At 39.3% G+C, this 14,860-nt stretch overlaps 2 protein-coding genes across 2 annotated transcripts; one reads left to right on the top strand and one right to left on the bottom strand.

Moving 5' to 3' along the window:
* The first annotated feature begins 23 nt into the window (after positions 1 to 23).
* POLG2 (DNA polymerase gamma 2, accessory subunit) lies at positions 24 to 5,330 on the top strand. Its single transcript, XM_026046820.1, has 8 exons — positions 24 to 492; positions 816 to 942; positions 1,117 to 1,222; positions 1,534 to 1,707; positions 2,274 to 2,414; positions 3,511 to 3,591; positions 4,176 to 4,276; positions 5,127 to 5,330. The coding sequence occupies exons 1-8, from the start codon at positions 24 to 26 to the stop codon at positions 5,290 to 5,292; spliced, it is 1,365 nt and encodes a 454-aa protein (XP_025902605.1). The 3' UTR covers positions 5,293 to 5,330.
* On the bottom strand, positions 5,083 to 10,798 carry MILR1 (mast cell immunoglobulin like receptor 1). Its single transcript, XM_026046821.1, is given in 9 exon segments — positions 5,083 to 5,196; positions 6,523 to 6,579; positions 6,884 to 6,946; positions 7,948 to 8,037; positions 8,454 to 8,567; positions 8,906 to 9,190; positions 9,495 to 9,779; positions 10,641 to 10,720; positions 10,722 to 10,798. Coding segments are annotated over 9 exon segments (1,077 nt in total). The 3' UTR covers positions 5,083 to 5,170.
* Positions 10,799 to 14,860: the final 4,062 nt, after the last annotated feature.

The following is a 14,860-nucleotide window of genomic DNA, read 5'->3' as shown; positions in this document are numbered from 1 at the left end:
CCTCCCTGAGGGAGGGGAGGAAGATGGCGCTGGGCTGCAGCCAAGGGGGGCGGCTGTGCGGCCGCGCTGCCCTGGGGCGCCCGGCGCTGAAGCGGCCCCCAGCGCGGCCCTACGCGGCCGACGGCGGCGAGGGGTCAGGCGGGGAGGAGCTGCTCGAGGTTTGCCGGCGGCGGCACTTTGTGCGGGGCGGCGCGGGGCCGCGGCCCTGGCGCGCCTACCTCTGCGGCTGCCCGCCGGCCTTCGGGCCGCTCGGCGTAGCGCTGCGCGCGAACCTGGCGGCGCAGTGGTGGGAGGCCGTGGCCGCCTTCCGCGAGCAGGTCTTCGCGGTGGACGCGCCGCTGCACGGGCCCGCCGGCCCCGGCGCCCCGCCGGCCGCCCAGGCGCTGCGGCTGGTGCCCGCCGAGGTGCCGCGCCGAGCCCCGCGAGGCGGGGAGCCCCGGGCGGAGGAGGCGCTGGGCGCCGCGGGGCTGCTCCGCCAGTCCCTGCTGCCCGGTAGGTCCGCGCTCCGCGTCGCGCGGGGCCCGGGGAGCAGCGCCCGCCCGCCCGCGGGAGCGGCCGCCCCTTCCAGGCGCCCCAAGGTGCCCAACGTGCGTCTTTCCCCTGCCCTGTTCGGCCCTGTAACCTCGCAGTGCCCAGCAGAGCGCTGCACGAACCAGGGCCTCGTGTCTGCACAACGTTAAAGCCACCTAGACCCCGCCTCGTATAAATGACCTGTGTAAAGCGGGGAGGTCTTGAAACGAAGTTTGTGTGAAAGCACGGGCTTTCACAAGAATTAAAAACTGTGGCGGCTAAAATGAACACTCGTCTCTGCACAGGTGCCTTAGCACAGTACGATAGCTGTTTAGAGTTGGTAAACAAGAGACTACCATACGGCCTCGCTCAGATGGGAGTGTGTTTTCACTCCATTCCAGAAAGGGAGCAATGCAGTGAAAATCTCAGCAGGTATAGTAATGTAATGCATGATTTTTGTACTTAAACCATCCTTTTTTTACACGTACTTTCCCTTTTGGATTACTTTTGAACGTTTGTCTCTTGCTTTTTTTCTTTTTTTTTTTTTTTTCCTTTCTCCTATTATCTTTGAAGGAGTTAATTTGCTGACCTTGCTATTGTTTAAAGAATAGGCGAAAGGACCACATCATCCCTTGTATGGTTTAGCTCTCCCAGAACTGCAGGACAGTGGCTTGATTACTGGTTACGGCAGAGACTCCAATGGTGGAGAAAGGTATTTGCTTGTTAGTGACTGAAATGCATGTATTTCTTGCAAGAAACAAACAATCAAAAAATGCTTAAGATTGACAGCTCTTTTAAATAGTTCATAATATGACTTGTAGACAGGTAAACGTTTTCATTTTGTATGTAATTTTAGCTCAAGATTACTACCTTGAAGAAACAGCAAAATGTTTGGGGTTATGATGTATAAAAACTATATGGCACTTCAAGCTGAAGCTTACCATAGACTTTATCTTGCTTCATTATTTGTGATTAATATAGCATGCACAGTAATGGGTCGTCTCTTATATCTTTAATTTTCAGTTTGCAATAGGCCCATCTAACTTCAGCAGCAGTGACTTTCAGGATGAAGAAGGAAGAAAAGGATTTAATTTATGCTATGGCTTTCCATGGGGAAAAGAGACAATAGAAACATTGATAAACCTGGGTGATACTGAACTGTTACAAATGTATCCAGAGGATAGATCAAAGTTACTTGTAAGCCTTACGTTCATTTCTTTACATTAAAATTGTTTCTTGATAAAAATATGTGAGTTTTTGTTTTGTTTTTGTGATCCAGTTGTTTGGTGTGTAATCTTTACTATAAAAGCAGTGTAATTGGTACTTTACAAGTCAGAATGTCTCTGGGTGATCTTAATGCAGAAAAAATAGGTATGAAATATTTTCTGTATGGAGTTAATTCTTTGAAATGAGAAACAAGGTAAATTGGCAAGACAACTATTATCAAATGCCTCTTTCAGTGAGCTGCTGTTAAGAAAAACTCCTAAGTCTGTTTTGTTGCTAAGTTCCTCTCAGAAAGAATCTGTAAATGTTTTATAACTTATCCCATTTCATACTTAGAAGTAATCTGTATGTGGCTCTTCCTCACATATTTTATTTTCCCTAATTATTATTACACCTGAGGTGCCAGTAGTAACATTTTAAAAATATATGTCTAACTGTATTTTAAATATGATAAGGGTGCTTGGAATTAATACTTCATTACAAAACCCTTTGAGGCAGCTTTTGAGAAATCCCTTTGTGGGTTTTTTCTTTTCCTTCAGGGCCGAGATGGGAGGAAGAATGTTATTCCTCATGTTCTCTCTGTGAGTGGAAACCTGGACCGAGGAACGTTAGCCTATCTCTTTGATTCTCTACAGCTAGTTGAGAATCCATTAATGAAAAAGAAAAATTCACAGAGAAAGGTAAATTTCTGTAGAAAGTCTAAGGAAGAACAGGTGGAAGAGGAGTTCAGATCTAAGTGCAAAACTTAAATAGAAGTCACAGCCTAGATCAGTGCAGATATGTCTATTAAAGTCCCCAGAATAGACTGAACTAGTTAACATTGAAGTGTGTTTGTTAGTTTAGAGCAGGGTAACGGGTACCAACAATGCCTTGTGGGTCAGCCGTTGTGGTGAACTTAAGCAAAAATAGTTTGTTTTTCTTTCACATGACTGTTTTGTTCCCCTTCCCAATAGGTGCAGACAAAGCACCTGTTTGGTGGTTTTTTTTTTTGTTTGTTTGTTTTTTTTTTTTTTTTACAAGTAGTAACAGGCTGGTCCCATGGTACTGCCTCTGCACATGGTACTGTCCTCTTTACCTACATGACCATTTTTTTCTCTTGTCTGAGGTCGCCTTTCCTGCCTTAGCTCCTTTCTGATGCTTAGTGGCCTATTGCTAGTGATGGAAGAGCTATAAGGATCAATGTGGTTGTTGTGTGGGAGAAAATATGCTTGGGAAGGCTCCTTCCATCAGAGTTTGTGGGCTGCTAGAGAAGTGTGGAGAATTGGGTCACAGATAGTAGTGGGTTATTTTTCCCAAGGACGATTATTAATCCTATTTCTACCCTGATTTCCTGGAGTCCCTAGGAGTTCCTGACTTTCAAACTATTTGTTAACCCAGTAAGGGTACACAAGAGTGCACAAGGGTATACACTCTTGTGTGTACCTCCTAAGAACAGGAGTAGACTGCAGGTGAAAGGTTTGGTGGACTCTCTTGGATCTCTCTGGACTTAACTGTTAAAGATGATGCTGCTCTGCTGGCAAATGTTGTTTTCTGTGCTGGTCTCATCTGGCACAAAATAATGTCTGCCATGGTAGTGTAACTGACATTTGCTAGTTTTATGAAGTATGATTATAATTTTGCTTTCTATGAGAAAAGCTATGCGTATTTAGATTTTTTTCTGGTAAATGCGGTTCTTCATTCAGTTAAAAAATTCAAGTAGCTTTTTAAATGTTCTGTAGTTCTGTTAAATGCATCTAGTGTAAATATCTAGTAATCTGTCACTTTTTGTAACTTTAGGTACTCAAGCTTCATCCTTGTTTAGCACCTATTAAAGTAGCTTTGGATGTAGGAAAAGGTCCAACACCAGAGCTGAGACAGGTATGTTAGGAGAAAGCATTTTAATTATGAGCATTGACTTTTCATGTTTTCTTCTGTTATAATTTTCACAACATTTACATGGGGGAAAATCATGCTACTCTGTTGTGATTCTTGGAAAGTCGTGTTTGCCATGGTTCAGCAGTGCTTCCACCGTGTAGCTTCTGAGCTGTGTCTCAAAGAGTACACCATGGAGAGTGGGAAACACATAACCTGTACTCCTTTTATTAATAATAAAGTTGATGCTAATTTTGTGCAAAGTGAAGGAAAGTAAAGAATTCTGTTGGCTTCTTAGTCTTACGTGATTATCATAATGTGACTTAAACCTTCAGAAGATTTCTTGTTGTTTTAAAGTCCATTATATTTAAAAAATATGCACAGGAGGGAGAGAACTAACTTTTTTTATTTAAAAAAGATTGTCAGTGGCAATCTAGCTGCCAAGTTGCTTTCCACTCTAAGCTTGTTTTAGCCAGTAAATTAATACTAGCTGGGAATGCTAATGTTGCACATGCTACCGTCTGAATGGCTTTTTTGTTTAGGATTTCAAACCCTTAAAGACTATTTCTTTTGTTTTTAACTAAATACAGGTTTGTCAAGGATTATTCAATGAACTGTCAGAAAACAGGATTTCTGTATGGCCAGGTTATCTTGAAACCATGCAAATATCTCTGGAGCAGCTTTATGCAAAGTAAGGAAAAAAAGCATTTTGTAAATTAAATTATGAAGGTGAAAGAGATTCTGTGAACTAGTGAAAATAAACTAGTTCTTATGTGCAGTAGCCAAATGACTGCAGGTATGTATTCAGAACCATACATTTAAATTCAATTATTTTGTTATGAAAAACAATGCCAGGTAGTTCACTTTGAAAGATGCACAGTTCATTTAATTTCTTACTTTTGCATTGCTGTTGCTCTTGAACTGTAAAATAGCTGTTGGAGACTTCGCTAGGAAAATAAACTTCTAAAATTTAAAAGTAAAGTTCTAAAGCTTTCTAAAGTAAAGATGAGTCATAAACTTGAAGAATTGATTTATTTTCCACTTTTGCATTCGGATTGGCTTCTGTGTTTCATTCTGTAGTACTATTTCATGCATACCATATCTGGTCTTGATCAGGAAATTTTTCAAGCCTGGAATGACTACCAATGGTATATTTGAAGGATTTTTTTCTACAGATAAATAATATTCCAGTAAGTGATCCAAAGAACTTTCAGGTTCAACAGAAATGCTGAGCGTGCTGTTGAATGATTTTTTTTTCGCCTATAAAAGTAATTCTGGTTATTAAAAAAGTAGAAAATATACAAAAATATCCATACAGTAGGTCCTCAGATAAAATTCTCTGTTTTTTCTGAAGTGACCCAATAACCTGAAGAAATGTAATGAGGAAAGAAAGAAATGACAACAAGAAAATATTATCTTCACACATGACTTAGTACAATGTAACAAAAGGAAATATTAACAGCATATGATCATATGTACAAATCTTGTTTTGATTTTTTTCTACACCAAAAGCAGTAACAAGTGCATTGATATCTTCTCAGGTACGATGAGATGAGTGTTCTCTTCACTGTGTTGATAACTGATGTTACTCTGGAGAGTGGAGTGGTCCAGCTAAGAAGCAGAGACACCACCATGAAGGAAATGATGCACATTTCTAGGCTAAAGGACTTTTTAACTAAGTATGTAACATCTGCGAAAAACAGATAGACTTATCTTGTTCTAATAAAATGACTTTTTTTTTTTAATCTCTGTGCCTGAATTGACTTCCAGGGTATCACTGATCTCTCTGAAAATAGTTCCACTAAAGCTTGTTGGTACAGCTCTTTTCTATCAAATCCGGACCATCTCGATGTCTAGATTGACCAGAAAAGAAGGAAGAAGCATGCTTGTCTGTTGCTAGTGGGACTTAACTGCGTTCTTTATACCTCCAGTTTCGTTATTTTGTTACAAACTTGCAATTTAAAAACTTAAAGAAACACAGAAAAAATCTCTAATCTAGAAAAGTTTAATAATGGTATTCATTCTTTCTAAAATCATTCCCTGAGTATGTGTTTATCAACTGTTCTCTGTTCTGCAATCTAGCATGTAATCTACTCTGTCTTGCGCTTGATTAAAAGGGAGGATTAAAGGGACTAAACAGGAATTGGGGGGGGGGGGGTGCGGAGGAACACAGTTGTAAACAGTTAAGCATTTTGTTGACAAAAGCTTTAGTAGACAAAGCTTGTGGCATAGAATTAAAAATAAGACTAAAGTGTGATCATGCTTATGCCGTACCTGAGTATTGCGCTTGCATTCAGATATAGAGAGTTGAGATATAAATGGAATGATCTAAATGAATGGATTTACTATGTGTATACAGCTTAAGTCAGTATATTGAATAGGTGCTTTAAAGTGCATGCAATGATGCATGCATCCACTGAAAATCATTAATGTCACTAAAGACAAGGACTTTCATTAAAATCTCTTTTGTTACTATAGTGACATACACAGGAATACAGATGTGAGTGGAAGGTTTCCATCTGGATATCACTTATGAGCTCATCATTTTTGCTTTCAGTTCATCAGATAAAACCATGATGCCAGTTTGGCGCTATATGTTGTATTTGACTTTGTTTTTGTTTGTTGTTTATTTTTCCTCTTGTTAGTGGTTCTACTTGGACCATAAGGTGCTGTTTGTGCTGTTTGACAAATGAGATTGGTAGCTGGGTGTCTGAGTTCCATTTTTTACCCATTCTGTTTCTTTGTTACAAGTTGAAGGAATTGTCAGTTTAGGGATTTCACAAGTAGAGAAAATTAGGTTATTGTTTGTCTGTAAAATAGGCCATGAAAGCAACATCTGAGCATCGTCTACTCTTTTTGTGCAGTTCAGCGGTGCTCAGAACATCTGAGGAGTAAAGATTGTGTAAAATATGTAATTAATCACAAGTGAGATCCTACCTTGTACTCCATCTCTTGTGGCGACCTTTGAATAGACTGTAGCAGAGATTCTCTTGTCTGAAAGCCAGAATAACATAATCCATCCTTTAATAAGGGTACACATCAGCTTAATAGGCCATTAGCAGCTTGGTCACATAACATGGCCTGCACGGTTTCAAATTAAGCTGCTGATTTTTTTAACGATAGCTTGGTGATAGACTTTTACTTTCCTTCCTTTTCTTCAAGTTACTTTAATTTCTCTGTAGTAGGTAAGCATTTTCACTTTATAACTGCTACTATCTAAAAAGAATCCCCAGCAAATTCCTCCCCAGTGTCTTTGTGCACCCCAGATATTTCACTATTTTAATTTTAAGAACTTTACCTTTTTCATTTTCCTTTCTAATGATGGCAAAGTTGGCATACTGTTCTTCAGGTTTAACATACTCTGGATTAAAGACAGAGAGCAAGAATTAAGTACAAGAGGTTATGGCCCTGTAATTCTTGTCATGGTACAAAGCAGTGAGATCCAGGATATAAAATCTACATGTGCTTCTTGTAGCATTTATAGGTCTTATCAGAATTATTTTCACTCTCTTTACAGGCAATGTGGTAGAGTGCAGAGAGAGGCTGCAAAGAATATTAGGCAAGCTGAGCTGAGCCACTGCAATTCTGTCTCTTTACCACCTGAGCAGGAAGGCAGGCTTACTGGGGAGAATGATTCCCTTTGGTATTTAGAACAGGAAAGATAATAATTTTTTTTTTCTTGAGAATAGTGTAAGTCATGTAGTCCTTTTCAAATCTTCCTTATGTGTTGTGGCTGTTGTGCAATGGCTTCATTATTGCGTGCTTTCCACAATTGGTACAATGTCTTAATTCAGTAGCCTTGTTGATTATTGCCTTCTGTTACTTAATTGTTTTAAGTGACTTTGAGTCTTGTCAAAGATGAGAAACACAAAGAACTAATGTGTATTGTGTAGCTCCTGCATTTTGTTCAAGTTTTCTTTTATTATAATTTTATTACAAATGATCCCATTTTTGACTCTTAGTAAATGTGCACTGTAGTTCTCTGGTCTTTAATTTTCTTTCCTCTGTAATGGCTGTTTCCCCTGCAATGACAGGAGTTTACAGATTCTTTGGTTTATTTCTTTTCTGTTTTAAGTACTTGTGGTTTTTTTGCATGAGACTCCAGAACTCTTTATCCAGTATAGTCAAAGCTGCAGTTTTGGCAGTGTGGCTGACAGGTAGATTGTAAGTATGGATCTTGAGGGACTTCAGAGGTCATGGTGAGCAGGTGTTCCATTAGCTCACTAACATAGTAGGGATCCTTTTCTCTTTTCTTTTGTAATATGTAAAGGAATTGTCCCGTACTAGCTACAAATACTATAATGGTATTCTTCAATCAGACTAGTAAGTTTTCTGGCTAAATGGAGATAAGCATAAACTTACCAATCTCTGTGTATATGACGTAGTTTTCTGTCTCTTCTGCATTTGTTGTTGAAATAAGGCCACCTGAGGACCTAACAGACTTGCTTCTTTCTGAAAATTATAAAAGAAACAAACATATATGCATCCACTTCTTTGTGAGGAAATAAACAGCTCCAAGATATTTGAACTTCTTAACATTGCTGTCATGATTAATACTGCCCCTTAACCAATGATATTTTTAATAGAATTTCTATTCTTTATTATGGATGTTCAGGATCAGTTCTTGCCATCATTTATCTGTATATTTCAGGTATTGCTTTTCTTCCCATAGCGCAGGCCTGCCATCTAAAACTCAGCTGAGAAGTCAATGTCCTGTAAGTTGCTTCCAATCTGGATGTTGGTTAAGAGCAGAGTGACAACATCTTAATTCTTAAGAGCTTAATTCTGCTTATAACGTGTTTACACAATAGATTCTATTGACATAAGTTAGCACTTCTGGAAACTGAAATAGGCATCAAATAACTCACTTGCTTTACATGAAGGAATAATGACAAATGGAATTGCCAGAGCAAATCCTATTGCTAACAACAGCAGGATCAGCCCAAGAGAAATGAGCAATGGTTGAAAATTGCTTCTCTCCTCTGTCAAAAAGAACAAAAAGTATTTATTTAAAAGTGGGGTTTTTTTTGCATTCTAAGTATTTTCTATAGCTTGAAATAAAAACTTTGCATTTCTTTCACCTTTCAGATTAACCATGGTTAATAGATCCACTCAGAGTGCAAAGTGCACACCACTACAGCAGGAGGGAGTGTGCTGCAGCCAGTGATCTAATCACACTGATGAGATTGAAAGGCCCTCGCTTTTACGGGAACCAAAGAGAAAAATGAAGCTAGAATCTCCCCCAGGTAGATCAAGGAAAGAAGGGGTCTCTTCTAACAGTTGTCCTTGTTTATTAGTGATGATAAGTTTTTTGACATACCTGCTAATGTAAAGTTGAAACTGTTGCTATATTTTGTGCTATTGGGAAAGCTGTTTCCAGCTTTACATTTATATGTTCCAAAGTCACTGGATGAATTGATAAACAAAACAAATATAGCTGCTTCCTTTTTCTGCATCCGCATTGGGTGGGAGATGTTCTTTCTTCCTCTGAAGAATATGTATGTGATAGGAAGAGAACCATTTTCTGAGAGACAAGAGAGTGTCACATTCTGTCCTTTGTTTGTTTGAGAACTGGGTGAGCTTAACACTGGCTTAGAAACTGGCTCTGTAAAAAGAAACCAAAAAGACTGTCACTGAGCACAGGACAAACTCCAAAGAAAAACATCAACGTAAGCAAATGAAATAGGCCTAGGGGACGGATGGCTCACTGAGCCGGATCAGGGTAACACTGCTGACCCCTAAGGAAATAATATCGAGGGCAGTGAAATTTAGTTCTGTAATCAAGGCAGACACTCAGTGCAGGGTAAACTAGCACCTGTAGCAAACAAAACTCCAGTGGGTTGGATCGGAGGGGGTGGTTCTGTGCTCCTGAAATGAAATGTGTGGGGAAGGTATAAAGCAAGACCTACCTATAAGGGTTAAGTTGACAGGTTTGCTGTATTTTCCTTTATTGGAGATTCTGTTCTCAGCTTTGCATTTGTATTCACCCGCATCCCTGGCAGAGTTGATGGTCAGGTAAAACATAGCTGGGGTCAAGTCTGTGCTATTTAGTGTGGCTAGCTTCTGTTTTCCTTTAAACAAAGTATATCTGACTGGTGGAGATCCAGAGTCTGAGTGACAGGAGAGGCTCACATTCTGGTTCATTATTACTTCCAAAGTGCCCTGAACATGGCTGAGCGTGGGGTTGGACATCTCTAGAAAGAAGAAACTTCTCAGTGAGTTCATGGCACCTATCATCCAAGTATCTTCTAGGTTATTCACAAAGTGTTGAAGACGCTGGTATGCCTCTTTCTGTTGAAAGTTGTCCTAGTTGTCCTATTATTTCTTCACCTCCTGTAGCAGGCGCCGCAGCTTTGTATTTGTCAATATGTAGCATCAAACATTCAATGAAAAATGCGTATCTCCATACAAAACAGAGCATATCCACACAAAGTCCACAGATATTTAGATGAACCAACAATAAACTTCGGCATCGCAACAGCAATGATTATAACAGAAGCACAACCAAGAAATAAAAGTATTGTGGGGTGTTAATTGTTGGAGAGAAGGTGTTTTTGATGCTAGTTAAGAGATAATGCAAACCTTCAAGAAAAGACAGTATTTTATCTACAGCCCTGTGTGAATGAACAGAATTGATCTGGTATGAACAACTTTATCCTCCCTGACTTTTGAGTAGCAGAAACATTGAATATTTATCAAAATAGTTTGGTGTTTATGGGATCATGCAAAGAAAACTGAGAAAAAACTGCAACATCTTTTAATAGAAAACGGTAATAAGCCAACTGTGATTAAGGTAAATTATGGCCAATGTAGGGTTATACAATAGTTTTTAATAACTCAAAGTAATTTTGAATGTACATAAAATAGTGTTGTCAACAAGAAGAAGGTTATTTTGCATAAACATTTGCAAACTGTCTCATTACACAAGCAAGGGAAAAAGTTTGAATTTTACTTGACAGCTTCGGACATTCTAGAATCCCTCCCCCTCCCCTTTCTTTTTGGAGGGGAGCAGTTGATGCCAAGACATATCACAGAACTGGAAAAAAATTACCTACCTCTGCCTTCCATCGTTGATTTCTGAATCTGCCAAGAGACTTGAGCTACAAGAAGAGAAGAAAACCTTCAGACAAAATCAATGGCTGATATTTAGAATTATTTGTAAGTATGTCCTTGGCTTACTGTAGGAAAACAGCAGAACTGTGAGAAAAAACATTTTCTTTCAAAGACAAAGCTGATACTGAACAGGGCAGATGGTGTAGTTGCACCAGTGAGGAGTGACTCAAAAGTCCAGTGATTGAGGAAGTCCTAAATAGGGAAGCAGGGCTGTTTGTTTCTGGTGGTGTTTGGAGAGAGACTTTTGTTTTAATCCACTTATATTTAGCTCACAGCAGTCATGTTACACTAGTGGGCGGAAGGAAAAACTTTGTGGTGAGGAACTTGGGTTGCAATTGTCATGTATAGTTGTTTTAAGATGTCGCTAATGTGAGCAGGATCTTTTTCAGGAGTGAGAGCATGTGTTGTAGCACTATGCTACCATATAGTCTGCAGCATTATACATATAGCTTATCTTCGTATGAAGAACTGATGACTGAGCTGATTCATATCCTGCAGGCACATATTTGCTAGAGATATTGCAAGAGATGATCCAGGAGTATATGCTTGAGATTAGAGGGGAATGTGGTACTGCTCTTTTTGGCAGCAATATCATTTTATAAAAATTCACAGAAAAATAATACTTAATTCATGAAAGTTTTAAATACAGAGAAATATTCCTAGATGACTATCTGGGGAAATATTATGCCTGCTAGTGAAATATTTTGATCATACTTCAAAACTTCAGTTATGAGAAAATTTCATGTTACACTTGGAAGAATCTCATCATGAACTTGAGTTCAGCACCATCTTGCAAAGCCAACTTTGATGACTGGTTTGATGATCTAATCACTAATACAAAGCTGCACTTACTGCAGTTATGGCAAGTGGACGTTTTTAATTTGTCATCTGGGTCTCTGGGCAAAACAGATGTCATCTTTAGCACATGCGCATATCTAGGCTTCTGTAGATGAGAAGAATTAGCAATGCTACTAATGTTCTTTGCCCAGTACAGTATAGCGGCAGACGCACGCTCGGAATACATGCAATGCCTGAAAGCCCCAGGTTTTTAATATAGCTCCAGCAGTGACATTGTATATACGGACAGTGCCTTTTGAATATTTATAGGACTGTATATGAGTGTATATACTGCACAGCTGAATGCTTTAGAACTATGACTGTGGTCCTTCTTTCTTACAATTCCTCCACTTTTTGCAGCTAGCAAGATGAAGTCTTGCAAGAGCATCCTCTTGCATATCTATAGCACATGCATGCGAGCGGTTCCTTCCTCCTCAGTTGTGAGGCGGCGGCAGCGGTGGTTTCCATGCAGTGGAAACCCACGCTGTTGTGCGGGTTTTCCAGTCCCTGCGGCCGAAGTAACTCGGTGGCAGGCGGCCCTTTCGCCGGGCCATGCGCCCTGGGCCGCCGTGAGGGGAGCACAGTGGCTGCCTCGCGCGCCACTCGTGAGGTGACCAGCTCACAGTCACTCATCCGGAACACAGGCAGTCGTCAACAGGCCTCACTTCCCTTGCTTCAAAATCACTGAGTGATTGGATGCTGCTGCTCTCCTCTCCCAATGCTTTATTTTTTTTTCTTAAAATTAATGTTTTACCTGCGACGGTGATGGGAACCTCTCAGAAATTACGGCGTTTCAACATGCAGCAGTAAGTTCCTGAAGCTAAGACTGTTGCTTGTGTGTTTTGGTGTAGGTGTTATGACATGTTTTTCCAGAAATGAAGGAGTTGTTACTCATGCCTCTCTGAGGACAGCTACAGTGCAATTCAGTCCTATAAAAGGGGTAAAATTGGAGATTCTGAAACTCAATTTTCCTGAGTCTGGAGTATTCCAGTTTTGCTGAAGCTATGACAAAATGCTTGCATTTATTGGGCTAGATACTATTTTACAGATTGGGGATACTGTTGTAAATTTCTGCTAAATATTTTAAATTAGATTGTAGCCTTGCATAAGGAGATTGCTGTTGGTGGTTTTGAAGTCTTTTTACTGTTGCTTTGTGTTTTAAATGGTCTTAAGATGTAGAAATGGACACTTTTGCACACTGCTGTAATAGAGAAAGTTTGAAAGGCGATATCAGAGAGATCAATCATCATCTACATCAGCAAGTGGACCTGACATCTCTAAAGTAAGGAATTTCTAACCCTCTGTGAATGAATTTCCAAAGTAATACAGCAGCAGAAGTAAAGACTTAAGATCCCTAGCCTGTTTCTCAAGGTTAACTATATGGTTAAGAAAGAGTTGAACCAAACAGTGAGAATGAGCTCCTGATATTTTCAAAAGAAAAATTTCAGTATGAAAGCCTCAGTGATATTCTCTCATTGTCCAGCTTCACAGGCCCTTCAGTTATTTTTCCAGATGTAAATCTCTCATGTGGAGAATGAGATGTTGGATATCAGTCATTGTAGGAAAAGCTCTGTGAGAAATGATGGTTGTAACTGTGAAAGATGGAAGAGAGAGAATAAACATTTACTTTAATTTGATTAGTGGTCGTCTTCCAGCAGATGGTGCCATTGTGAAATGTAATGTTAATATGAAAAGCATAACTTTGATGAAGAGATTTATTTTATAGAACTTCTCAATTTATGAGAAAAGACAAAAGATGTGAATATTTTGTGTTCAAGAGAAAAAAGTAAATACTGCAAATACATACAGAACAAAGTCAATTCATTCCCAGTTCCCCAAGGTTTTGTCTAGACTTGTGAAAACAGCCTGCATTCCATATAATTCTGTCAAGTCTACCAAAACAGGAAGTCATATTATAAGTAAAATAGTTGGCAGTTTTACAGAATCAGTGAGATCTTGATATCATTGATATCAATATCGAGATTGATAGATTAGAAATCACAGCTAAAACTATTAAATGGAATTGGAAGCCATGCTACATGACTTGGGGAAAAAAAAAAAAAAAAAAAAAGGTTACATTGGTTTCAGTAGAGATGGACTTATCTTTGGATATTTTTACATTTTTTAGAAAATTGTAAGTCCCAAACATTTGTAGAAACTTCTCTAAAGCAATTAACTACCTGTAAGATAGAAATGAATGAGTTTATACAAGAAGTTATGTCTAACAGGGACAGGATTTGATGACTTCATAATATTTTGTGCTCTAAAAAAGTTTTGCCAGTAAATCAGAGGTAGAACTTAAGGGCAGCTTATAAAGACTTAGTCTTTTCTAAAGCAGGGGAAACTCCTTTTAAGAGTGGTTATTTGAGGCCAGGAGGTGAATGTTAGGTACTCTAGAAGATTTGTGGGAATCAGCATGTGCTCTGTGAGGAAATGTCAGCCCTAATGGTCAGCACTGCGGCATGTTCTGTCTTATCGTGCCAACTAGCTGAAGAGCCTATGAAAATAAACAGTGTGAATGTGGCACACCCCCAGCTTCCTTGTCTGTCATAAGGGACTAGCTGAAAACATTATATATTTTGGACTGCACACTTGAAAGTCTTTTTCAGTGTTTGGTCCGTAGAAAACTAGACCTTGCCTATGATTTTGGGCAAAGCTCTGTTCAAACAGCAAAGTTGATGAGTTTTAGAAAATGTCATGTTTAAGTAAATAGCAGAGGGCACGGTCAACAGAAGCAGCTCCCAGATGATGGCAAATTTAATGTTGAAGGGTCTAACTCACTGGGCAGTAGATTAAATGTAAAGCTTCCTATAGGCTTCAAAGGACATTGTATCAGATTATATTGACTTCTCCACCTGCTTCAGAAGGTATATGGATGGATTATTGATGTCAGTCCTGCTTTTATAACAAATGCAGTGGAGACTGACCAGAGATTTTATATAGCGTATGTATTAGATTAACTTTCTGTGAGCTAAATCTCTCAACAGATCTTCAGAAAAATATATGGTAACAATGTGGAAAATAGGCAACTGCATTATTAGCACAAGTACTTCTGAACTATATTCAATTTAAATTAAGGCAATCTGAATTCACATTTAACAACAAAAATGATCTCAAGTGATTCTTTACCCTTTGAAATCCTTTTCTCTTGAGTTTCATGACATTTTGGCTGACGTTCCTGCACACTAGTTTTTGGAATTTGACCAATACTAGATTTTTTTTCCTCTCCAGGCCAGTTTTGAGGGCTTGTAAAGAATATGGCAGTCTCACGGCCTGCAAGATTTTATAGGTCATTCTTAACCTAGGAGAGACATCTCACAACAGT

Source organism: Nothoprocta perdicaria, unplaced genomic scaffold (genome assembly GCF_003342845.1).
Source record: "Nothoprocta perdicaria isolate Ctin4 unplaced genomic scaffold, notPer1 scaffold_46, whole genome shotgun sequence".
NCBI classification, from domain to species: domain Eukaryota; kingdom Metazoa; phylum Chordata; class Aves; order Tinamiformes; family Tinamidae; genus Nothoprocta; species Nothoprocta perdicaria.
Note: the sequence above shows the minus strand (reverse complement) of the source record. Positions and strands in the feature narration are given on the sequence as shown.

Coding starts and splice junctions, on each gene's coding strand:
- POLG2 (XM_026046820.1), top strand. CDS start 24: ATGGCGCTGGGCTGCAGCCAAGGGGGGCGGCTGTGCGGCCGCGCTGCC. Junction 493..815: donor CCGCCAGTCCCTGCTGCCCG/GTAGGTCCGCGC, acceptor GTCTCTGCACAG/GTGCCTTAGCACAGTACGAT. Junction 1,223..1,533: donor GACTCCAATGGTGGAGAAAG/GTATTTGCTTGT, acceptor TTTAATTTTCAG/TTTGCAATAGGCCCATCTAA.